The sequence below is a fragment of the Acanthochromis polyacanthus genome, chromosome 6 (assembly GCF_021347895.1).
Source record: "Acanthochromis polyacanthus isolate Apoly-LR-REF ecotype Palm Island chromosome 6, KAUST_Apoly_ChrSc, whole genome shotgun sequence".
In the NCBI taxonomy this organism is placed as follows: Eukaryota; Metazoa; Chordata; class Actinopteri; family Pomacentridae; genus Acanthochromis; species Acanthochromis polyacanthus.
The window spans coordinates 152616-178622 of NC_067118.1; the positions used below are offsets into that span (position 1 = coordinate 152616).

Genomic DNA, 26007 nt, shown 5'->3' on the forward strand with positions numbered 1-26007 from the left:
TAAATATTTGTTGTCTCCTTTCATTGTTTTTAAATGAATGACTGTTAAAAGCATCTGAGACAATCTGACTTCACTATCTACAACGGACAACATGACTTTCCCTTTTTCCTCTAATCAGTGATCATATTGTTACAGTTTGGGATTATTTCTTTACCTTATTTATTTTTAAAGATGGATTCACTTATTCGACTAGTGCTGGTTGATTTCCATGGAATCTCAATGACCAAACTTTTCACTGACAACTGGGAGAACATTCAAAACTTTCAGGCCAGGCCAGATGATATACTTATTGCGACATATCCAAAAGCAGGTCAGTTTACAATCATGTGTAAAAGGCTTTGTAGCTCATAAAATGTGTGTATAGAGATAAGGGATTATGTCACTTTGTTACCTTATTTTACCTCATTCTCTCTCTTTGTCTTCTTAGGGACCACATGGGTCTCCCAAATCCTTGACCTGCTATATTTTGGTCAGACGGAGCGTCACAAAACCCTCCCTATCTATGATAGAGTGCCTTTCTTGGAGATCCACAAGAAAGGCACTCCCTTGAAAGGTGAGCAAAAACCACTGTATTTAAAACCAGGATTTATTTTATCATCATTGCATCTTTATTTAGATATTGCTGAACTTCTAATGCCATTTGTCTTTTATCATATTTCAACAACACAATATAAGTATTTCATATGATCAGGGTTTCGCTTACTCCATTTTCATCTCTTCATACAGGAACAGAGCAGGCAGACAATCTTCCCACCTCCCCTCGACTGATTAAAACTCATTTGCCAAACCAGTTAGTGCCAAAGTCCTTTTGGGAGCACAACTGCCGGGTACAGTAGCCTCTTCATTGTTTGCATTATCTCAATATATGAGTTGAGACAATGGATAATACTGATGTTGTGCAAACTAACAGATTGAGAAGCATATTGGAATCATATCGTATTTGAAGGGGGAAAAAACAGCCAAAAGAAACATTAGAATTAAAGTGTGTCTGGTTCTGATTAAGTATGAAGTGTTTTCTTCTTCTCCAGATTGTCTATGTAGCCCGCAATGCAAAAGACAACATGGTGTCTTATTACCACTTCAATCGCATGAACCAGGTTCAGCCAGCGCCCGGAGACTGGAACAGCTTCTTCAAGAAATTCATGGAAGGAAAGGGTAAGTATAAAATACTATGGTGCATATTATTCAGTTCATTTATTCCACTTTGCTTTCAATACTACTTTCTTGTGTCATTCTGTGGCCTCAGTGGTGTTTGGACCCTGGTACGACCACGTGAATGGCTGGTGGAAGAAGAAGCAGACTTATCCAAAAATTCATTACATGTTCTATGAAGATATGATTGAGGTAGTTTTTGTGTGAGTCTATCTATTCAGGCAACTTTTCTATAGTACTCCTTTATCTGACTGGAATGCAGCGATGATATTCAACCTTGTGTTTCTAGGACACTGGACGGGAAATAGACAAACTCTGCTCCTTTCTTGGTTTGTCTCCTTCAGCTGAAGAGAAGCGAATGATAGTTGGTGGAACGCAGTTTGATAACATGAAAAAGAATGAGATGGCCAACTATTCCACAATCCCACTGATGGATTTCAGAATTTCTCCTTTCATGAGAAAAGGTATGGTGGACAGTAATATGAGATTAGAAGGGGGAAAAACCTGACATTCCAGATTAAACAAAAAGACTTGACTGATTCTCTGTGGTTCTGCAGGGAAGGTTGGTGACTGGAAGAACCACTTCACTGTGGCCCAGAATGAAGAGTTTGATGAAGACTACAAGCAAAAGATGAAGGATCCCACACTTCAGTTCCGTACTACAATCTGAGCAGGACCAGACACACTGTGTGTATGTAAAGACGGGTCCATGACGGACCAGATGTGGCACTGCTAGAGAGTAGTAGAGGTGTTCAGGGATTTTACATTTTTTGTGATTTTATATAAATTCAAACCAGAAATTTTATATTATGAAGCACCAAAAAATCAAAGCGAATGTCTTTCAAAACAGAGAATTTATGTGTAATAAACTGATCACACAATTACACAATAAACCAAAAAAGCTGTATGACTGTAAATTGTTTTGACACTGATACTTTGAGTTGAAAATAACTTTTGTATGAGAGATGAATTGAAAATAATTTAATTATATCCATATTTTTTATTTATATTAGTATATAGTGCAATAAAACAATACAAGCTCATTTCTGTTGTTCATATTGTTTTCTTCTGTGTGTGGGACATTTAAAAAATAAGGTAACAGAAACAAAGGATATTGACTCTTGTACTTCATTCAATCTCTCTTGCCATCTCTGAGGAGAAGACAATCATGCATATATGAGAACTTGTGATGTACTATGAAGACATCCATCCATTATCTATACACCGTTTAAACCTCATCAAAGTCGCGGGAGGGCTGGAGTATATCCCAGCTGACTTAGGGCGAAGTACAGCTCACCAGTCTATTAAAGGGCTACACAGAGACAAACAAGCACACTCACATTCACACTTACGAACAATTTAGAATTATCAGTTAACCTCAGCATGTCTTTGAACTGTGGGAGGAAGCCAGAGTACCTGCAGAAAACCCACGCATGCACAGGGAGAACATGAAAATTCCATGCAGTGCTCTCCTGACAGCAAACAGAGGGTGAGTGGTCCTCCCTCGACATTGAGTAGTGTTTGGAAGGTTACCACTAACAGGTCACACCCTCAGAAATTCAAAAACAATAGTGGCAGAAATGTCCGGATTGGTCGTTGTAAGAAGTATGGGTTGTAGTTTTCCAGGAGAAGGAAGAGAGTTGGATAAGTTGTAAAATATATAAGAAGTTGAAAGACATTGCTTAAACACTTGAAATCTCAAGATTTGACTCATGTTTGTTCTTAGAACTGGTTGTATTGAATAAACATTATTCACAGCAAACTCTAAAGACTGAAGACTTTTTCTCCAAGACCTCTAAAGATACTAATAGTTGATCCAGAAGCGATTTTTGAACAAGTTGGTGGATGAAGCTGTCAGAACAGCATCTGTCCCTTTCTGGCAGACTGAGATCCAACAAGCTTCACAACGACTGAGGTTGGTGTACATCAAGAGCCACCAAACACAGACGTCTCCAAGAAAGGAGCTACAACTGTTGAATTCCTCATATTAAGCCACTCCTGAACCAGAGGTTGATGTCAGAAGGTCTTAGCTGGGCTGAGGACAAAAAGAACTGGAGTGTCATTCATTGGTCCAAAGTACTTTTTCAGATGAAAGGAAATCTTGCATTTCATTGGGAAATCAAGGTCACAGAGTCTGAAGGAAGAATGGAGAGGCACAGAGTCCAAGGAGTTTGAAGTCCAGTGTGAAGTTTTCAATCTGCAACAATTTTGAGTGCTTCATCATCTGCTGCAGCTCTGGCTTGGAGGGGAGTGGCTTCCCCAAGTGAAGGAGTTCAAGTATCTCGGGATCTTGTTCACAAGTGATGAGAAAATGGAGCGTGAGATGGACAGGCGGATTGGTGCAGCATCAGCAGTAGTGCAGGCGTTGTATCAGACTGTTTTGGTGAAGAGGGAGCTGAGCCGTAAGGCGAATCTCTCAATTTAACAGTCTATCTATGCTCCAACCCTCACCTATGGTCATGAGCTCTGGGTAGTGACCAAAAGAACAAGATCGCGGATACAAGCGGCCTAAATGAGCTTCCTCCGTAGGGTCGCTGGGCTCAGCCTGAGAGATAGGGTGAGGAGCTCAGACATCCGGAGAGAGCTCGGAGTAGAGCCGCTGCTCCTTTGTGTTGAAAGGAGCCAGTTCAGGTGGTTTGGCCATCTGAGTCAGAGGCCTCCATGGAGACTTCCTCTGGAGGTTTTTCAAGCACGTCCACCTGGGAGGAGACCCCGGGGCAGACCCTGAACAAAATTGAGGGATTATATATCTCGTCTGGACTGGGAATGCCTTGGCATCCCCCAGGAAGAGCTGGAAAGCGTCGCAGGGGAGAGGGGCGTCTGGAATGACCCGCATTGCCTGCTGCCTCCATGACCTGGCCCCGGAAAAGCGGAGGTCGATGGATGGATGGATGAATGGACGGATGGACAGATGGATGGACATAAACTAATTTTTTCAGAACGTCTTCTCTTGGAAGTATTTGAAAATGAAATTTTGATGAATTACTATGACAACAATTGAATGTCTAAAATACCACCTGGATGTTGTATGCTTCAGTTTGAAAGAGTTGGTAAACACCAGTGAGCAACAAACAAAAGAGAAACAACAATCAGAGCACAGACTGAGGGATCACTGATCTTCACTAGATAGGCCTCCATGTACTAAAATGTTATGCGTCTCTTTCAAGTGGGGTTTAATGCTGTTTCAAGATGAAATGTGGAGCTGATCAGAACACATTTGTAAATCAACCTATTTTGTCTCCCTCAGTAAAGATGACTTGTGGAAGCCGTTTATAAAACCATTTACTGCAACTGCACGTGACAAACTGAATATAAACTGAATGCATGACACTAGAATTCTTCCATCGACAGGATGTCAGCTTTTTTTTTTTTATAGATGGATTTGTCTTTGGGCTGCACAGTGGGGTAGGGGTTAGCACTTTCGCCTTGCAGCCAGAAGATCCCTGGTTCAAATCCCGGGGTGGGCCTGGGATCTTTCTGCATGGAGTTTGCATGTTCTCCCTGTGCATGCATGGGTTTTCTCCGGGCACTCCGGCTTCCTCCCACAGTCCAAAAGTATGCTGAGGTTAATTGGTTACTCTAAATTGCCCGTAGGTGTGAATGTGAGTGTGATTGTTTGTCTGTATATGTAGCCCTGTGACAGACTGGCGACCTGTCCAGGGTGTCCCCTGCCTTCGCCCGAGTCAGCTGGGACAGACTCCAGCCTCCACACGACCTTAATGAGGATAAAGCGGTGTATAGAGGATGGATGGATTTGGCTTCGAGACAAAAACTGTTCGATTTCCATGGAGTTCCAATGATTCACTACTACACCAACAATTGGGATGAGGTTCAGAAATTCTGACCAGTTGATATACTTGTTGTAACATACCCCAGAGCAGGTCAGTGCATAAGCATGAGCAGGATGTATTTTGCTCTGAATTTATGTGTGTCAGTAAAGGTCTGGGAACATCTGGAGTATTTTTTTCTGCTTTTATTTAGGTTTCAGCTTTGCAATTGCTTGTTTCTCACCCACAGACAGCTCTCTGGATTTCTTGTTGGTTACACCTCTATAGAAAAAATATAAAGGAATTGGCCTCACTGCTTCCAATACTTTTGGAATGGGGTGTATATATGCAGCATGTGTCTTGTCCTTTTCCAGCTGATTGTGTCCTTATGGAAATATGCTCTTTGCTTTAACTGAACCAGTTTTGATTTGAAAGTAAATACATAAAGTATTGTTAAAGAATTTTACTTTCTAAAAGTGGTACTTCAATCAATTATTCACTCACTGAAATTGCTGCAATGTGCTTCAGCTTTTCTTCTCATGTAACTAGTGCAACCACAAAGACACACTAAAGGAGAAACAATGGCAAACATGCAAGTAGATGAAACATGCGCTCTGTGAAGACAGTGATTGTCAGGGTTTAACTTACAAAGGAGCATAGGGCTAGGGCTTGGTTTGATTAATCCAATCTGTTTTATTATGCTTGGCAAGAAGGCCTCTTATTGGTTATGATTTGTTTTACATAAGGTACCACGAGTGAACGTCTGTTTCTGACCTCGGTCCAAGAGTAATTTCAGGTCACATTCAGGTGTTGGTCATCGGTTACATTTATAGCCTGTTTTTACATGCCTTCCATATCTTATTATATTTTATTGCTGATACTGAATTTTCATTTCAGATATTCATTGACCACTGTTGTGTTGGTTATTCAGGAAGAAGGAGTCATATAAACCAGTTAATCATCTACTGTAGCAGTGAGCACATACAGACATCACGTAGCATGGTAGAAAAAAGCTCTCTCTCCCTCACGTCTTCTACGCAGTATATCTTACACTCTCTCCTAGCGCCACTCACTGGCCATATCTGGTAGTGTCACAATATCACTGTTATTGCACGTGTCTGTAAACATAACATCTCCCCTGTTACTCAGAAAGAATACTTCTTTTTATGAACAATCTTTAACTGATGTAGAATTAGCATTACTGTATTTTAACTGTTATTCCAAGCAAACCAAAATAATCTATATTTTTCTTTTTTTTATTTATATAAAACACACTTTGGAAAGTAGCCGTACTGTATGTTGAATATTCTCAAACTCAAATGAAATACTGTATCCATATAATGTATTACCTTTAGCAATGAAATAAGGTCTGACTCCATACAGTTTACACACGTGGACAAAATTGTTGGTACCCCTCAGTTAAAGAAGGAAAAACCCACAATTCTCACTGAAATCACTTGAAACTCACAAAAGTAACAATAAATAAAAATTTATTGAAAATTAAATAATCAAAAACAGCCATTACTTTTGAATTGTTGATTAACATAATTATTTAAAAAAACAAACTAATGAAACAGGCCTGGACAAAAATGATGGTACCTCTATAAAAGATTGAAAACTATTTGACCAGAGTGACATGATTAACTCAGGTGTGTCATTTAATTGACATCACAGGTGTTTCCAAACTCATAATCAGTCAGTCTGCCTATTTAAAGGGAGACAAGTAGTCACCCTGCTGTTTGGTGAAAAGGTGTGTACCACACTGAACATGGACAACAGAAAGCGAAGGAGAGAATTGTCCCAGGACATCCGAAAAAAAATTATAGACAAACATCTTAAAGGTAAAGGCTATAAGACCATCTCTAAACAGCTTGAAGTTCCTGTGACAACAGTGGCTCATATTATTCAGAAGTTCAAGACCCACGGGACAGTAGCCAACCTCCCTGGACGTGGCCGCAAGAGGAAAATTGATGACAAATTGAAGAGACGGATCGTTCGAATTGTATCCAAAGAGCCCAGAGCAACCTCCAAAGAAATTAAAGGTGAACTCCAAGGCCAAGGTACATCAGTGTCAGATCGCACCATTCGTCGTTGTTTGAGCCAAAGTGGACTTCATGGGAGACGACCAAGGAGGACACCACTGCTGAAAAAAACTCATAAAAAAGTGAGACTGGAATTTGCAAAAATGCATGTTGACAAGCCACAAAGCTTCTGGGAGAATGTCCTTTGGACAGATGAGACCAAACTGGAGCTTTTTGGTAAGGCACATCAACTCTATGTTCATAGACTCAAAAACCAAGCATACGAAGAAAAGAACACTGTCCCTACGGTGAAACGTGGAGGAGGCTCAGTAATGTTTTGGGGCTGCTTTGCTGCATCTGGCACAGGGTGTCTTGAAAGTGTACAAGGTACGATGAAATCTGAAGACTATCAAGGCATTCTGGAGAGAAATGTGCTGCCTAGTGTCAGAAAGCTTGGTCTCAGTCGCAGGTCATGGGTCTTCCAACAGGACAACGATCCAAAACACACAGCCAAAAACACCCAAGAATGGCTGAGAGAAAAGCGTTGGACTATTCTAAAGTGGCCTTCTATGAGCCCAGATCTGAATCCCATTGAACATATGTGGAAGGAGCTGAAACATGCCATTTGGAGAAGACACCCATCAAACCTGAGACAACTGGAGCTGTTTGCTCATGAGGAGTGGGCCAAAATACCTGTTGACAGCTGCAGAACGCTCATTGACAAATACAGAAATCGTTTAATTGCAGTGATTGCCTCAAAAGGTTGTGCAACAAAATATTAAGTTATGGGTACCATCATTTTTGTCCAGCCCTATTTCATTAGTTTGTTTTTTAAAATAATTGTTAATCAACAATTCAAAAGTAATGGCTGATTTTGATTATTTAATTTTCAATAAATTTTATTTATTGTTACTTTTGTGAGTTTCAAGTGATTTCAGTGAGAATTGTGGGTTTTTCCTTCTTTAACTGAGGGGTACCAACAATTTTGTCCACGTGTGTATATAACAAACATAAATTATTCAGGCATTTCCAAATAACCTTACTACTTATAAGACTGACTGAAAATGTGACTTATAAACTCAAAATGTAGCAACTGAAATTAAAATTACTGTCGCCTAATCAACTTAGTTTTACTTTAGGCTTGGAGCTACTTCATTACATAATCTTTTGTCCAAGCTGGTTTCTGTCTGTCTCTGTGAGTAGTTTGTCTTGCCATATTCTTAGCTGGGCTACTGATCTTTTCAGTACCAGCTCTCTGTGCTTCCTCTGTGCCGTCTGGGCAGAGAGAAAGACGTGCTGCATTCCACTTTTTCCCGTCACTCAGGACAAAGGTGGTCAGTCCTGTCTGTTGCTCCACAGACATCGGGTCAGCGTACTGTCTCTCTCCTTTTCCCACACGAAAAGGCTTGCGCACCCGGACCTTGGCACCGACTGTGACCTTGGGAGTTTTTGCACCTCGTTTCTTGTCTGTGTAGCGTTTACTTTTTTCTGTTGTATGGCAACTCTGGTTGCAACGTGAGCATACATGTATGTCCCGCTGTCTGTTGGTGGTAGTAGAACATTCAATTTTGTCCACATCGGTCGTCCTCTCAGAAGCTGGAAAGGGGATTCACCTGTCGTTGCATGAGCAGTTGCTCTGTAGCTCTGCAGCATTTCAGTGACTGCTGGTTTCCATGGGCGTTGAGCTACCTGAGCCGCTTGAGCACAGTCCTTAAGCACTCTATTAAAGCGTTCCACACATCCGTTTGCTTGAGGATGGTAAACACTTGTCCTGATGTGCTTGATGCCCCTCTCTTTGAGAAACGCAGTGAAGGCAGAGGACGTGAATTGTGGGCCATTATCGGTTGTAATGGCACAGAGATTTCCTTCACGTGCAAAGGTGGAAGCCAGGAACGTTATGACAGTGTCTGTAGTTGCAGATGAAGTAAAGGCAACTTCCGGTCATTTACTGAAATAGTCAATGAGAGTAATGGCGAATCTGCAGTCACAGGTCCCCAGTTCAAAAGGACCGACGATATCTACAGCCACATGTTGAAAAGGGCCCCCTGGAAATTCCACAGGCTGCATTGGGGCCGCAGGCGTTTTGTCACAAGACTGGCAGATTGTGCAGGCCGACAAAACTGTGTGAACCACATCATCCATGCGTGGCCACCAGTAGAGTTCTCTGAGGCGTTGTTTCGTGCGAACCACGCCCTGGTGCCCTTCATGTGCCAGCTGAACAATCCTCTGTTGAAGAGACTTAGGCACCACCAGGCGAGCTCCACGGAAGATCAACGGCGCCTCAACAGCAAGTTCATGTCGCACCAGGAAGTAAGGTTGCACATCACCTGGAAGAGCTTTTTTTGAATTAGGCCATCCGGACTGAATGACTCGTCGCAGCTTTGTAAGTTCAGGACAGTCCTCACATTCAGCTTTAAAATCTGTAATTGGCAGTGCCATCTGGAGAGGAGAAATCTCAGCTATCTCTGTGAATAATTGTTGCTCAGCTTCTGCAGCAGTGTTGGAGGTAGCGAGGGGAACACCCACTTTTGGCTCTCTTTTCTTTTTATTGTTGTGTCCAGAGATGGTACTGATTCCTCTCCACACATCATGGATGTTGCTGTGTTGAAAATTCCTTTCTATCTTCTTTTTGTATTCCATCTTTTCCATCTTCAGTCTCCTCTTCAACTCATGTTGCACTTCTTTGAGCCATTCTTTGTCAACATCTCTAAAATCTTTTTTTTTCTGGCTGAGGATTGCCTTTATGTTGCTCGTGATCCAGGGTTTATTTTGGGGCAAACAGCAGACAGTCTTTGCAGGTATGACTGTGTCTCTACAGAAGCTGATGTACTCAGTAAACAATCAACCTGTCTGACAATGTTCATACTGTCCTCATCTGTTTCTAGCAGCACATTCCAGTCTGTTGATTCAAAGCAGTCTCTTCGAGCTTCACTAGCTTGAGGAGTCCATCTTCTGATTTGGACTTTAGTTGCAGGCTGTCTCAGCACACAAGTTTTGCAACAGGTCTGCAGATAAACCAAGTTATGATCTGACCTGCCCAATGGTGGTAGGCAGTAGCTCTTTAAGCTTCTTTGACATTGGCATACAGCAGGTCTAGGGTTTTATTCTCTCTGGTAGGGCAGTTAACAAACTGTGTAAATGCAGTCAGCTGACAGGAAAGGCTAACATGATTAAAATCTCCTGATAGGTCAGTGGGTAGAGTGGCTGTCTGACACCGAGGAGGCCGGGGTTCGATTGCAGGTGTGAGGGAGTGAGTGAGATATGCATAGGGTGGCATAGCTCAGTGGGTGGAGTGGCTGTGTCACACCCAGGAGGCTGAGGTTTGATTCCAGGTGTGAGTGAGTGAGATATGCATCGGGTGGTGTAGCTCAGTGGATAGAGTGGCTGCCTCACACCCATGAGATTCCAGGTGTGAGAGAGATATGCAATGGGTGGCGTAGGTCAGTGGGTAGAGTGGCTGTCTCACACCCAGGAGGCCGGAGTTTGATTCCAGGTGTGAGTGATATATGCATAGCTCAGTGGGTAGAGTGGCTGTCTCGCTCCATTTACTAAAATGTTATGCGTCTCTTTCAAGTGGGGTTTAATGCTGTTTCAAGATGAAATGTGGAGCTGATCAGAACACATTTGTAAATCAACCTATTTTGTCTCCCTCAGTGAAGATGACTTGTGGAAGCCGTTTCTAAAACCGTTTACTGCAACTGCACGTGACAAACTGAATATAAACTGAATGCATGACATTAGAATTCTTCCATCGACAGCATGTCAGCTTTTTTTTTTAATAGATGGATTTGTCTTTGGGCTGCACAGTGGAGTACTGGTTAGCACTTTCGCCTTGCAGCCAGAAGATCCCTGGTTCAAATCCCGGGGTGGGCCTGGGATCTTTCTGCATGGAGTTTGCATGTTCTCCCTGTGCATGCATGGGTTTTCTCCGGGTACTCCGGCTTCCTCCCACAGTCCAAAAATATGCTGAGGTGAATTGGTTACTCTAAATTGTCCGTAGGTGTGAATGTGAGTGTGATTGTTTGTCTGTATATGTAGCCCTGTGACAGACTGGAGACCTGTCCAGGGTGTCCCCTGCCTTCGCCCGAGTCAGCTGAGGTCGGCTCCAGCACCCCCGTGACCCTAGTGAGGATAAAGCGGTTTATAGAGAATGGATGGATGGATGGATGGATGGATTTGGCTTTGAGACGAAAACTGTTCGATTTCCATGGAGTTCCAATGATTCACTACTACACCAACAATTGGGATGAGGTTCAGAAATTCTGACCAGTTGATATACTTGTTGTAACATACCCCAGAGCAGGTCAGTGCATAAGCATGAGCAGGATGTATTTTGTTCTGAATTTATGTGTGTCAGTAAAGGTCTGGGAACGTCTGGAGTATTTTTTTCTGCTTTTATTTAGGTTTAAGCTTCGCAATTGCTTGTTTCTCACCCACAGACAGCTCTCTGGATTTCATGTTGGTTACACCTCTATAGAAAAAATATAAAGGAATTGGCCTCACTGCTTCCAATACTTTTGGAGTGGGGTGTATATACGCAGCATGTGTCTTGTCCTTTTACAGCTGATTGTGTCCTTATGGAAATACGCTCTTTGCTTTAACTGAACCAGTTTTGATTTGAAAGTAAATACATAACATATTGTTAAAGAATTTTACTTTCTAAAAGTGGCACTTCAATCAATTATTCACTCACTGAAAATGCTGTAATGTGCTTCAGCTTTTCTTCTCATGTAACTAGTGCAACCACAAAGACACACTAAAGGAGAAACAATGGCAAACATGCAAGTAGATGAAACATGCGCTCTGTGAAGACAGTGATTGTCAGGGTTTAACTTACAAAGGAGCATAGAGCTTGGTTTCATTAATCCAATTTGTTTTATTATGCTTGGTAAGAAGGACTCTTGTTGGTTGTGATTTGTTTTGCACAAGGTATCACGAGTGAACGTCTGTTTCTGACCTCGGTCCAAGAGTAATTTCAGGTCACATTCAGGTGTTGGTCATAGGTCACATTTATAGCCTGTTTTTACATGCCTTCCATATCTTATTATATTTTATTGCTGATACTGAATTTTCATTTGCACATATTCATTGACCACAACCACACATCTGCATGTCACGTGACTACACCTCTACACACTCAGGTAAATTAATCCATTCATTCATGTGTTTGTTTATTTTAACTCAGGATTACACTGAGGTACAGACCTCACCAACAAAGTAACTGATTAAAAAGACACACACAATAATTATGAAATACTTTCAAAAATGCCATTAAAAATAATGAGAAGACAAATTAGTTAAAAAATAAGACATTAAGAACAACTCAAGCAAATCTCAGTCTCATTATGTTTAAAGGTTACACTGAAACAAATTCAGTACTTGTACTCTGTGACTCTCTGTAATATTCAAAGCCATAATTTACCCAGTTACATATTTTGTGTACTTTGTATGTTTATGATAAAACTGAAGATAAAAGTGGCCAGGATATGTGTAAGAACAGGGAGGGGCTGAACATTCAACTCATATTTGGAAGTGAATGTTTTCTGCCACAAGAGAGTTATGTAACAAGAGGTTAAAAAAAAACATTACGCAGGTCAGTGAAACATTGGAGTCGGAGAAGCCAGACAGAAAACCAGCAGCAAGCAGAATATCGTTTGATCAAGACAAGGTATGTCTGATATCAACACCAACTTTTGTTTTAATCGACTGTGAGTTTTATTTTCATCATGGTAAACACGTAATGCTGAGTTAATGAGAACAGTTTGGTGAATGGACGTGTTTGAGGTGCATGAAAGAACTGTGGAGCCTCAACTGCTTTTACAAACCTTTAAAGGTTTTATGCCCTCTTTTCCTCAGTCAGCACCAATGTTTGCTTGTTTGTTTTATGAGATTTTGTCTTTAAACGCCTGTACATTTGGACTGTTAAATATTTGTTTTCTCCTTTCCTTATTTTTAAATGAATGACTGTTAAAACATCTGAGACAATCTGACTTCACTATCTACAACAATTCAATTCAATTTTATTTATATAGCGTCAATTACAGTCAACTCGTCTCAAGACGCTTTACAGAACCCAAATGCCTGACCCCCAGAGCAAGCCCAAAGGCGACAGTGGCAAGGAAAAACACCCTTTTAACAGGGAAGAAACCTCGAGCAGAACCCGGCTCTATATAGGGGGGACCCATCTGCCTGCTGGCCGGGCGGGTTGAGAAGGACAGAAGAGGGCAAGGTGGAGGGATGGGAGAAGAGGGAGGGGTGGGAAAGCAAGGAAAACACAACACACATTTGGATACATGCATGACAGGATATGTGACACAGACAAAGTATAAGCTAACATTGAAAACTGACTCATAATTTACTCTTATGATGTACGGCTCTGACATTAAACATACTCCATATATAGCTAGCAGTAAAATTCAAACAGTATGTAAGTTAGCATAACAGTATAGTGAAGGCAATGCAGAGTTGACTGGTGGAAAAAGGGAGTTGGAAGCAGAGGGCTGGAGGAAGGTCAGCAGCAGCATCCCACAGTGGACATGGTGGAGACTGGACCAGCTGGTGGAACATCAACCGCAGATCTGAAGCATCCAGCTCTGGGACCAGGGACACTCGGAGAAATAGCACAGGGGGAAACAGAGTGAATGTACTGCAATAACGGTATACATATTAAATGTAAAGGTAGATAGAGAAGGGCTCAGTGCGTCAAGAAAAGTCCCCCAGCAGCCTATAGGCCTATAGCAGCATGACTAGAGGCAGAACGAAGGGACGTCCAAGAAGGAGTCAGCTGTGCAAATGAAGACACAAGCCGAACCCCTGTGGGTCACCCAGTCAGCCCCAACTATAAGATTTGTCAAAAAGGAACGTTTTAAGCCTGGTCTTAAAAATAGAGAGGGTGTCTGCCTCCCGAACCCAAACTGGGAGCAGGTTCCACAGGAGAGGCGCCTGATAACTGAAGGCTCTGCCTCCCATTCTACTTTTAGAAATTCTAGGAACAACAAGTAAGCCTGCAGCTTGAGAGCGAAGAGTTCTACTAGGATAATAAGGTACTATCAGATCTTTAAGATATGATGGAGATTGGTTATTAAGAGCTTTATATGTCAGAAGAAGGATTTTAAATTCTATTCTGGATTTAACAGGAAGCCAGTGAAGAGAAGCAAGTATAGGGGAAATATGATCTCTTTTGCTAACTCCTGTCAGTACTCTCGCAGCAGCGTTTTGGATCAACTGTAGATGTTTGAGAGAACTATTTGGACAACCCGATAATAAGGAATTGCAATAGTCAAGCCTGGAAGTAACAAAAGCATGAACTAATTTTTCTGCATCACTCTGAGACAGAATGTTCCTGATTTTTACAATATTACGCAGGTGAAAAAAGGAAGTCCTACAGACTTGCTTTATGTGTGAGTTAAAGGACATGTCCTGGTCAAAAATAACTCCAAGATTCCTCACAGTAGTACTGGAGGCCAATGTGATGCCATCCAGAGTAACTATTTGCTTTGAAAGCGAGTTTCTAAGATGTTTGGGGCCAAATACAATGACTTCAGTTTTGTCTGAATTTAGCAGTAGGAAGTTAAAAGTCATCCAGGTTTTAATGTCCTTAAGACAATCTTGCAGTCTAGCTAACTGATCAGTTTCATCTGGCTTCATAGATAAATACAATTGTGTGTCATCTGCATAACAATGGAAGTTAATACAATGCTTCCTAATAATATTGCCTAAAGGAAGCATGTATAATGTGAAAAGTATCGGTCCTAAGACAGAACCCTGAGGAACTCCATGATTAACTTTAGTATGCTCAGAAGAGTTATTGTTGACATGCACAAACTGGAACCTATCTGATAAGTAGGATTTAAACCAGTCCAGTGCTGTCCCTTTAATGCCAATTGAATGTTCTAGACGCTGTAATAAAATGTTGTGGTCGATTGTGTCAAACGCTGCACTAAGATCTAACAAAACAAGTATAGAGACTAGTCCATTATCTGATGCTATGAGAAGGTCATTAGTAACTTTCACTAGAGCTGTTTCTGTGCTATGATGCACTCTGAAGCCTGACTGAAACATTTCAAACAAATTATTCCTTTGTAAGTGTTCACATAATTGATTTGCAACTGTTCTTTCCAGAATTTTAGAGAGAAATGGTAGGTTGGATATCGGTCTATAGTTAGCTAACACATCTGGATCTGAAGTGGGCTTTTTAAGCAAAGGTTTGATGACAGCAACCTTAAAAGCCTGTGGTACATAGCCTGTTACTAGAGAGAGATTAATCAGATCTAACATTGAAGAATTAATTAAAGGTAAAATCTCCTTGAAGAGTCTAGTTGGGATAGGATCTAAAAGACATGTTGATGGTTTGGATGTAGAAACTGTTGAAATTAGTTCAGAGAGACATATAGGAGTGAAGAATTCTAAAGATTCATCAGGTCTAACAGCCAATTCAAAAGCATCTGTGACATTTGTAGGAAGGGCCAGATTAATTTTATCTCTAATCATAACTATTTTATGTGTAAAGAAGCTCATGAAGTTGTTACTGGTTAAAGCTAAAGGAATACAAGGTTCAACAGAGCTCTGACTCTTTGTCAGCCTGGCTACAGTGCTAAAGAGAAACCTAGGGTTGTTCTTGTTCTCATCTATTAAAGATGAATAATAAGTTGTCCTGGCATTACGAAGAGCTTTTTTATAGATTACTAGACTATTTTTCCAAGCCACATACACTTCCTCTGAATTAGTGGAATACCACTTTCTTTCCAGCTTTCGGGATGCCTGCTTTAAAGTCCGCAGCTGGGAATTATACCAAGGAGCAAGTCTTCTCTGAGATATAACTTTCTTTTTTACAGGTGCAACACTATCAAGAGTTGTACGCAGTGAGGCTGAAGCATTATTAACATAATAATCCACTTCTGTGGGGGTAAAATAATAATAATTGCCTTCTGATTTATCAGTAAATGTTGCTGAAGTAAACAGTGAGGGTATTATTTCCTTAAATTTAGATACTGAATTGTCAGACAAACACCTACTGTAATGATATTTGTTCTCAGCTGCTAAACAATCCTTTACTTTAAATTGAAATGTTATCATAAAATGGTCAGAAAGAAGAGGGTTCTGGGGAAATACTGTTAACTCTTCAATTTCTATGCCATAAGTCAGGACAAGGTCAAGAGTGTGATTAAAACTATGAGTTGGTTTATTTACATGTTGAGAAAACCCAATTGAGTCTAATAATGAATTAAAAGCTGTTGTAAGGCTGTCGCTGTCTATGTCAACATGAATGTTAAAGTCACCCACAATAATAACTTTGTCTGAACTGAGCACTAATTCAGATAAAAAGTCTGAGAATTGAGATAAAAACTCAGAATAAGGAGCAGGAGGACGATATATAACAACAAATAAAACTGGTTTCTGAGCTTTCAAATTTGGATGAGAGAGACTAAGAGTGAGATTTTCAAATGAGCTGTAATCAGGTTTAGGCCTCTGGTTCAATTTTAAACAAGAATGGTAGATTGCTGCTACTCCTCCTCCTCGGCCTGTGATTCGAGGAATATGACAGTTAATATGACTAGGGGGAGTTGATTCGTTTAGGCTAACAAATTCTTCCTGCTGCAACCAGGTTTCAGTCAAACAGAACAAATCAATCTGGTGATCAGTTATCAACTCATTTACTAGCAGAGATTTAGACGAGAGAGATCTAATATTTAACAGACCACATTTAATTTTCCTGTCTCTGTGTTCTGTTGAAATAGTGGTATTAATTTTTATTAAATTTTTGTGGTTACTATTTCTTTTGTATATTTTTGATTTGTGTAATTTATTGAATTTTGGTGGTCGGGGAACAGACACAGTCTCAATAAAGTTAACTGAATTACTGGAGGGTGACAGCTGTGAGGAAACTGCAGAGAGGTGTATAAGACTACAGCTCTGCATCCTGGTCTTAACTCTGGGTTGTCATGCTTTAGGAGTACTAATAAAATCAGCCATATTCCTAGAAATGAGAGCTGCACCAGCCAAAGTGGGATGGATGCCGTCTCTCCTAATCAGACCAGGTTTTCCCCAAAAAGAGCTCCAATTATCAATAAAGCCCACGTCGTTTGATGGACACCACATAGACAACCAGCGGCGAAACGACGACATGCGGCTAAACATGTCATCGCTGGTCAGATCAGGCAAGGGTCCAGAGAAAACTACAGAGTCCGACATGGTTTTGGCGAAAGTACACACCGATGCCACGCTAATTTTGGTGACCTCCGATTGGCGTAACCGGGTGTCGTTACCGCCGACGTGAATAACAATCTTACTATATTTACGATTATCTTTAGCCAGCAGTTTCAAATTTGCTTCTATGTCGCCCGCTCTGGCCCCTGGGAGGCATTTAACTATGGTCGCTGGTGTCGCTAGCTTCACGTTTCTGACTATGGAGCTGCCAATGATCAGAGTTGGTTTCTCAGCGGGTGTGTCGCTGAGCGGGGAAAAACGATTAGAAACATGAAGCGGTTTGTGGTGAGCCGGGACAGCAGGCTTGAGTTTAGGACTGTTTTTCCTACGAACTGTCACCCATCCACCCGGCTGTTCGGGCGCTGCTAAGGGACGGCTAACAGATGCTACACTAGCTAAGCTATTGCGGTCCGCACCGGCTAAGGGGGCCTGGCTAGCTGCTAGCGGGTTATTTTCCATGGTGCGGAGCCGCGATTCCAATTCGGAGAGCCTCGCCTCCAGAACTACAAAAAGGCTGCACTTATTACACATATCGTTATCACTAAAGGAGGCAGAGGAATAACTAAACATGTGGCACACTGAGCAGGAGAGGGAGAGAGAGGGAGAGGAAGAGGCAGAAGCAGAAGCCATGCTAACAACACGACACAGTGCTGAAACAGGAAATGACGCAATACGCTCACCGTAACGTCAGACGTCGCCGGTAGGAGGAGATCCAGTTGCAGTTGACCACACCAAGAAGGCCTGTAACTATGTGAAAGCTCATGGCTGGGAGTTGCTGGACCACCCTACATACAGCAGTACATGTGCCTGCTGTGAATCCAGCTGCAAGTCCAGGAAGACAAGAAGCCTGACATCAGGGAAGCATGGAGTTGAACGTAAAGCAGTCCTTGGGCCCATTACCATCAAGGATTCCTGAAATATCAACAACTTGAGTTAACATTGGAATACATGAACACCACTGTCCTCAGCTGCCCTCAGACTCTTTAATTAACAGCCTCCTTCAGTCCAGTTTGGCTTTTTATTTGCAACAGACAACAAGACTTTCCCTTTTTCTTCTATTCAGTGATTCAGTGATCTATTCTATTCAGTGATCATATATTTTTTGTTTTGGATTAATTTCTTTACCTTATTTATCTTTAAAGATGGATGCACCTGGTCGACCAGAGCTGGTTGATTTCCATGGAATCTCAATGACCAAAATTTTCACTGACAACTGGGAGAACATTCAAAACTTTCAGGCCAGGCCAGATGATATTCTTATTGCGACATATGCCAAAGCAGGTCAGTCTCCAATCATGTGTAAAAGGCTTTGTAGCTCATAAAATGTGTGTATAGAGATAAGGGATTATGTCACCTTATTAGCTTATTTTACCTCATTCTCTCTCTCTCCAGGGACCACATGGGTCTCCCAAATCCTTGACCTGTTGTATTTTGGTCAGATGGAGCGTCACAAAACCCTCCCTATCTATGAGAGAGTGCCTTTCTTGGATGTTTACATCCCGCCTCACATGTCAGGTTAGTGTGAACCAAAACCACCGTGTTTAAAACCAGGACTTATTTAACCATCACTGCATCTTTATTTAGATTTTGCTGAAATTCTAATACCATTTGCCTTTTATCATATTTCAACAACACAATATAAGTGTTTCATATGATCAGGGTTTAGGTTACTCCAACTTCATTTCTTCATACAGGAACAGAGCAAGCAAACAATCTTCCCACCTCCCCTCGACTGATTAAAACTCATTTGCCATACCAGTTAGTACCAAAGTCCTTCTGGGAGCAAAACTGCCGGGTATAGTAGCCTCTTTGTTGTCCTAATACTGTTGAATACTGGAAAATACTGATGTTGTGCAAACAAAGACCTACAATGCAACAACTTTATTAATCCCCAAAGGGAAATTCAATTGTCTGGTGTCTCATCTGTTTACTTGTGAATTAAACACTCTAATTGCTGATGGTAGGAAAGATTTCCTGAATCATTCTGTCCTGCAGCGCAGGGATAGGAGCCGCCCATCACCGATGTTTTGTTGTTCATTGAGGCAGATATGAAGTGGATGATCCATGTTTGTCAGAATGGCCTCCATCTTGCTCAGTGCCCGTCTCTCCACTTCATCCTCCAATGTGTTCAATCTGATTCCAACCACAGAGCCAGCTTTTTTAATCAGTCTGTTCAGACGCCTTGCATCCTTGTTTTTTTTAGACTTCCTCCCCAGCAGACTGCAGCATAAAAGAGAACGCTTGCTGTCACGGACTGTTAAAACATCGACAGCATCTTACTGCACATGTCTAATGATCGAAGTCTTTTGAGGCAAAAAAAGTCGGCTCTGGCCCTTTTTGTAGATGGAGTCTATGTTTTTAGACCAGTCTAACTTATTATCAAGGTGGACCCCTAAATATTTATACAGTGTCACCACCTCGATGTCCACGCCACAAATGTTCACTGGCTGAAGAGGGGCTTTGGATCTGCGGAAATCTATGATCATTTCCTTTGTCTTTGAGGCGTTGAGCAGCAGACAGTTTTTGTGACTCCAGTCACTGAAGGCACTAATCAGATCCCTGTATTCAGCTTCATGTCCATTTCTGATACATGCCACGATAGCAGTGTCATCAGAGTATTTCTGAATGTGGCAGGACTCAGTGCTGTATTTGAAGTCAGATGTATACAGAGTGAATAGGAAGGGAGCCAAGACTGTTCCTTGTGGAGCCCCAGTACTACTCATTAATGTCCCAGAAACACAGTTCCCCAACCTGACAAACTGCGACCTTCCTGTCAGGTAATCTGTGATCCATGAAACAGAGGAAGGATCCACTCCCATCTCTGTGAGCATGTCTTTGAGGATGGTGGGTTGGATGGAGTTGAATGCGTTTGAAAAATCAAAGAACATGATTCTCACATAAACTCCAGGTTCCTCCAGATGAGACAGGGCATGGTGAAGCATGAAGAAGATCATCCACTCCAATGTGTTCTTTGTATGCAAACTGCAGGGAATCGAGTTTGTCTTTGACCTCAAGCCTCAATAGGTGTAGAATCAGCCACTCCAGAATTTTCATGATGTGTGAGGTCTATAGGTCTATAGTCATTTACTTGAGAAGGAAGTAAAAAAAGTCTCCACGGGTGTAAAAAACACTCTGCGCGTGTGTGGCAATGTCTCCGCGTGTGCAGACCAAGCTCCGTGCGTCCAGTATCTCACAAAACTTTCCTCCTGCGTGCGTGGAGCTCTGGTCTACGCGCACGGGGAGAAGACTTTTGATACATTGTGGGCGGATACCAGTGCTCGCCACAACCTCCCTATGATTGGCTGTCTGCGACAGCAAGAACTCACCCCCCCACGTGGGATGCCACTGTATACAAGAGAGGAAATGACACAGTCGGCTGGAGCCCCTTTGATGCTGCTGCCGGTGTTCTGCAGCTCCGCCGAACACACACAGAACCGAGCCCGGATCTCCAACTGCCGGTGGGTGAGTGTCTCCACGTATTTCTGGCTCTAAACGGGAGGTCTCAATGCTCCATTGCGGGGCTGTCAGCCTTTAGTACAGCGAAGTTAGCTCCATTGCTAATGGCAGTTACCCAGGTGGACTGACCAGAATCGGCCCAGAAGCCCAGCGTGTCTACACCCCATGGACTTGAAATGTACCCCTAATTATAGAATCACTCTTAAACTCCCTGTCAGAATCACTGGAGTAGACACGCTGGGCTTCTGAGCCGATTCCAGTCAGTCCACCTCTGTAACTGCCGTTAGCAATGGAGCTAACTAATGTCTAATCGCTGTACTAAAGGCTGACAGCCCCGCAATGGAGCACTGAGACCTCCTGGTTAGAGCCAGAAATACGTGGAGACACTCACCCACCGGCAGTTGGAGATCCGGGCTCGGTTCTGTGTGTGTCCGGCGGAGCTGCAGAACAGTGGCAGCAACATCAAAGGGGCTCCAGCCGACTGTGCCCACATGGGGGGGTGAGTTCTTGCTGTCACAGACAGCCAATCATAGGGAGATTGTGGCAAGCACTGGTATCCGCCCACAAAGGGTCAAAAGTCTTCTCCCCGCGCACGTAAATCAGAGCTCCAAGGATAATTATGGCACCATACACGGACGAGTAGCGATGTCTCCACGCGCGTAAGAGGCTCCTCGCGCGCGGAGACATTGCCACGCATGCGCAGAGTGTTTTTTGCGCCCGTGGAGACTTTTTTCCACTCGCGCGGGGTACGTGTTTCGCGCGAGAGAGTGTTGCGTGTGCGCGACTTTTGACCCAAATTTGACGCCATAGTTTTCCATAGAGCAGGCACCCGCCCCAGCTGGAGCCTCAGGTTGAAGATCCTGTGGAGAGGTTGACACAGTTGTGCAGCACAGTCTTTAAGCAGTCTTGGACATACACCATCTGGGCCAGCTGCCTTCCCAGAGCAAAGTCTCTCAAGCTACAGCATCACCCCTGTCTCTGTGACAGAGAAGGGTACAGTTTCTAGAAGGGAAGTGGCTGCAGCTGTGGAGACATGTGTAGGAGACGGAGGAGGAGAAGGAGGAGCTATAGTGGCGATTTCCATATGTTGGGGAAATTTGGACTTTAGTTGCAGTCTGCCTCAGCACACAAGGTTTGCAACAGGTCTGCAGATAAACCAAGTTATGATCTGACCTGCCCAACGGTGGTAAGGCAGTAGCTCTGTAAGCTTCTTTGACATTGGCATACAGCAGGTCTAGGGTTTTATTCTCTCTGGTAGGGCAGTTAACAAACTGTAAATCCAGTCAGATGAGAGGAGAGGCTGACATGATTGAAATCTCCTGATATTATTACAAGTGCCTCAGGATGTTGAGTCTGTGTCCTAGCTACAGTATCATGCAAAACATGACACGGAACCAAGTCAGTTGCCTTGGGTGGAATGTATACAAGTATTGTTATGATGCGACTGAACTCCCTTCGAACATAGTATGGTTGAAGGGCAACTGCCAACAGTTCAATATCTGGACAACACAACTTCGCCTTAACAGTTATATGTGAGGAGTTACACCATCTCTGGTTAACAAATAAAGCCAGACCCCCTCCTTTCTTCTTGCCACTAGCTTTAGCATCTCTGTCTGACCTTATGAGGGTGAAGCCAGGTAGATCCACAGTTGAGTCTGAGTTGTTTTGATTCAGCCAGGTCTCAGTAAAACACAGGAGACTGCATTCACGGTATGTTTTGTCAGTCCTCACCAATGCTCATCGCTTTTGTTTGACAAAGAGTTGACGTTACCCATGATGAATGATGGAAGAAAGAGCTTGTATCTCCATTTCCTAGCCTTCACCTTTGCACCAGCACAAAAACACCTCAAGATGTCCACTGGAATTGGATGTTGCTGTCCAGATTTGTTCTGTCTCAATGAAAATACCTCCTCTCTTGAATAAACTCTTCTCCAAGCAGAAACCTCCATCAGCAGCCGACAAAATATAACAAATACAGCAAAAATACAGCCAAAATTTAAAACAGTTAAGAGACACCAAACTTTGCAGCTGCTTTCACAGGCGCAGGTTCCAGAAAGGTACAGAAGCAAATAGGAATCATATTTTAATGGAAGGGAGCAATAGTCAAATGAAACATGAGAATTAAAGCCTGTCTGGTTCTGATTAAGTATGAAGTGTTTTCTTCTTCTCTAGATTGTCTACGTAGCACGCAATGCAAAAGACAACATGGTGTCTTATTACCACTTCAATCGCATGAACCTGGTTCAGCCAGCAGCTGGAGACTGGAACAGCTTTTTCAAGCAATTCATGGAAGGAAAAAGTAAGTATGAAATACAGCCATGGCCATAAGTTTGGACACAAGTACCATGACGCTTGTGAATCTTAGAAAATATCACAAAATTGTCACTTACAATATACAGCCATGGCCATAAGTTTGGACACAGCATGACTTATGTCTGTTTTGATGTCTATTACAGAACATAAGTATATTGTAAGTGACAATTTTGTGGTATTTTCTAAGATTCACAAGCGTCATGGTACTTGTGTCCAAACTTATGGCCATGGCTGTACTATGGTACATATTTTTCAGTCCATTTATTCCACTTTGCTTTCAATACTACTTTCTTGTGTCATTCTGTGGCCTCAGTGGTGTTTGGACCCTGGTACGACCACGTGAATGGCTGGTGGAAGAAGAAGCAGACTTATCCAAAAATTCATTACATGTTCTATGAAGATATGATTGAGGTAGTTTTTGTGTGAGTCTATCTATTCAGGCAACTTTTCTATAGTACTCCTTTATCTGGTTGGAATGCAGCGATGATATTCAACCTTGTGTTTCTAGGACACTGGACGGGAAATAGACAAACTCTGCTCCTTTCTTGGTTTGTCTCCTTCAGCTGAAGAGAAGAGAATGATAGTTGGTGGAACGCAGTTTGATAACATGAAAAAGAATGAGATGGCCAACTATTCCACAATCCCACTGATGGATTTCAAAATTTCTCCCTTCATGAGAAAAGGTATGGTGGACAATAATATGAGATTAGAAGGGGGAAAAAACCTGACATTCCACATTGAATTAAAAGACCTGACTGATTCTCTGTGGTTCTGCAGGGAAGGTTGGTGACTGGAAGAACCACTTCACTGTGGCTCAGAATGAAGAGTTTGATGAAGACTATAAGCAAAAGATGAAGGATCCCACACTTCAGTTCCGTACTACAATCTGAGCAGGACCAGACACACTGTGTGTATGTAAAGACGGGTCCATGACGGACCAGATGTGGTACTGCTGGACAGTAGTAGAGGTGTTCAGGGATTTTATATTTTTTGTGATTTTATATAAATTCAAACTAGAAATTTTATATTATGAAGCACCAAAAAATCAAAATGAATGTCTTTCAAAACAGAGAATATATGTGCAATAAACTGAATGCACAATTATGCAATAAGCCAAAAAAGCTGTATGACCGTAAATTGTGTTGACACTGATACTTTGAGTTGAAAATAACTTCAGTATGAGAATTCAATTGAAAATAATTCAATTACATCCATATTTTTCATTTATAGTAGTATATAGTGCAATAAAACAATACCTTATTTCTGTTGTTCATATTATTTTCTTCTACTGTATGTGTGGGACATTTCAAAAATAAGGTAAAAAGAACAAAGGATATTGACTCTTGTACTTGATTCAATCTCTCTTGCCATCTCTGAGTCGAAGACAATAATGCATATATGAGAACTTGTGATGTACTATTTAGACATCCATGAAAGGAAATCTTCCATTTCATTGGGAAATCGAGGTCGAAGAGTCTGAAGGAAGAATGGAGAGGCACAGAGGCTGAATCCCAAACTGCCCCCTACACACTATCCCTACACACTACCCCTCCGTTTGCGCGTATCCTGCGGAGGGTCCTCCATATTAAGGGCCGTCCCAAACCGTGTAGTGCGGAGGGAGAGTGGACTGTTCAGCCCTTAAATAGCGAGTCTGCATCGATGCTCACTCTGGACAACTTTTTCAGGAAGTGCAACGTCGAAATGGAGGAGGAAACAAACATATTGATGTGAGTTCCACATGCGTCCTTTATTTCTCCCACGCCTTTTTCACAATGACAGAACATCACAAAAAGAGTGATGTAAAAAGATAAATCAAAGGAAACAAATCTTCTTCTCTGCTGACGTTTGATTTAATTGTGCACCCCCTGACACCTTAAAATTTGAACACAACTGACAGAATTCATTTATTCATTTGTTGGATTTGAAATGCCAGATAATAGGATTGGAAAATATGTGAGTGAAAAAAAGTGGGACACTTTCGTCTTCTGGAAGCAGCAGCGATCCTTGTTAGTAGCAACCTGTGCCACAGCGCTACAGCCATGACAGTAGGCGTCTTTGTGTTACCATGGCAATGACGTCTTCCATTTTCCGGTGAGGCGACAGGGCGTCCCATTCCTGACGATCGTATTTATACCCTCACCCTTCAATAATAGGTGCCCTCCACAGCTGCGAGTGTGACTTCTTTTGGAGTGACACTCGGTAGTGGAGGGGGAGTGTGTAGGGGGCGGTTTGGGATTCAGCCAGAGTGTTAGGATTTTGCATTTGTTGTCATTTTTTCCTTCTGTGTTTTGGTTTCTCTGTCTCCCTCTGTCTGTTGCTTTCTGCTTTCTCTGTTCTTGGTCACTGATTGTTGTCACCTGACACAATCATCTCAGATTCATCTCACCTGTTTCCCCTCTGTATTTAAGCCCGGCCATTGTTCTCAGTGGTCGCTGGCTCACTTGTCTTGGACTCACCTTGTTCCTGTCTCTGTTCCCTCCTTTCCCCTGGATATCATCGCTCACAGGATCACTCTGTTTTTCCCCCGTTTGTGGATCACATTTTGGACTCAATGATTTTCATCTGGCCTTTAGTTTGTTCTTGTGTTGTGAGTATTTCCCTCTGTTCTGTAGTTTGCTGTTGTTTAGTTATAGAAGCCATCTCAGTCTTGTTTTCAGTTAATCGTTGTAGTGGAGGAACCTCAGTGTGTGTCAGGGCTAGTTCTGGAGTTATCTTTGGTTCATGTCAGGTGTGTCGGCCAGAACACCACTTGCGGCCACTTCAGAGATGAGGAGCAAGGAATACGCCGGTTGCAGATGACAAGGCTTTACTTTGAGATTCAGCAGGCAACATACAAACTTGCAGAAGGATGTATAGGCATCTAGAGAATATTTGGTGTGTGTGGTTTCTATAACAAAGAGGAAAGAAATAAACAATTAACAAAACTGGCATGAAGGTGACTAATGTGTATGATAAACATCAAGTTAACCATTCATAGTACCACAGGGAATACAAAGATTACACAATAAACTGGCGCTCATAACTGCACAGGCACGGTGCTTTTACTTTGAAAGTGCGCCGGTGCATATCGCCGTTAACTTGTAGCTTGTCAG

General features: G+C 42.2%; 1 protein-coding gene and 1 pseudogene across 1 annotated transcript; both read left to right on the top strand.

Moving 5' to 3' along the window:
• The first annotated feature begins 171 nt into the window (after positions 1–171).
• LOC127534571 (cytosolic sulfotransferase 3-like) lies at positions 172–24176 on the top strand (annotated as a pseudogene).
• Positions 12561–24052, top strand: LOC127534569 (cytosolic sulfotransferase 3-like). The gene is made up of 8 exons (XM_051950142.1): positions 12561–12608; positions 18289–18427; positions 18539–18661; positions 18841–18941; positions 22775–22901; positions 23229–23326; positions 23424–23598; positions 23693–24052. The coding sequence occupies exons 2-8, from the start codon at positions 18289–18291 to the stop codon at positions 23803–23805; spliced, it is 876 nt and encodes a 291-aa protein (XP_051806102.1). The 5' UTR covers positions 12561–12608; the 3' UTR covers positions 23806–24052.
• Positions 24177–26007: the final 1831 nt, after the last annotated feature.

Coding starts and splice junctions, on each gene's coding strand:
- LOC127534569 (XM_051950142.1), top strand. CDS start 18,289: ATGGATGCACCTGGTCGACCAGAGCTGGTTGATTTCCATGGAATCTCA. Junction 22,902..23,228: donor GCAATTCATGGAAGGAAAAA/GTAAGTATGAAA, acceptor CTGTGGCCTCAG/TGGTGTTTGGACCCTGGTAC. Junction 23,599..23,692: donor TTCTCCCTTCATGAGAAAAG/GTATGGTGGACA, acceptor GTGGTTCTGCAG/GGAAGGTTGGTGACTGGAAG.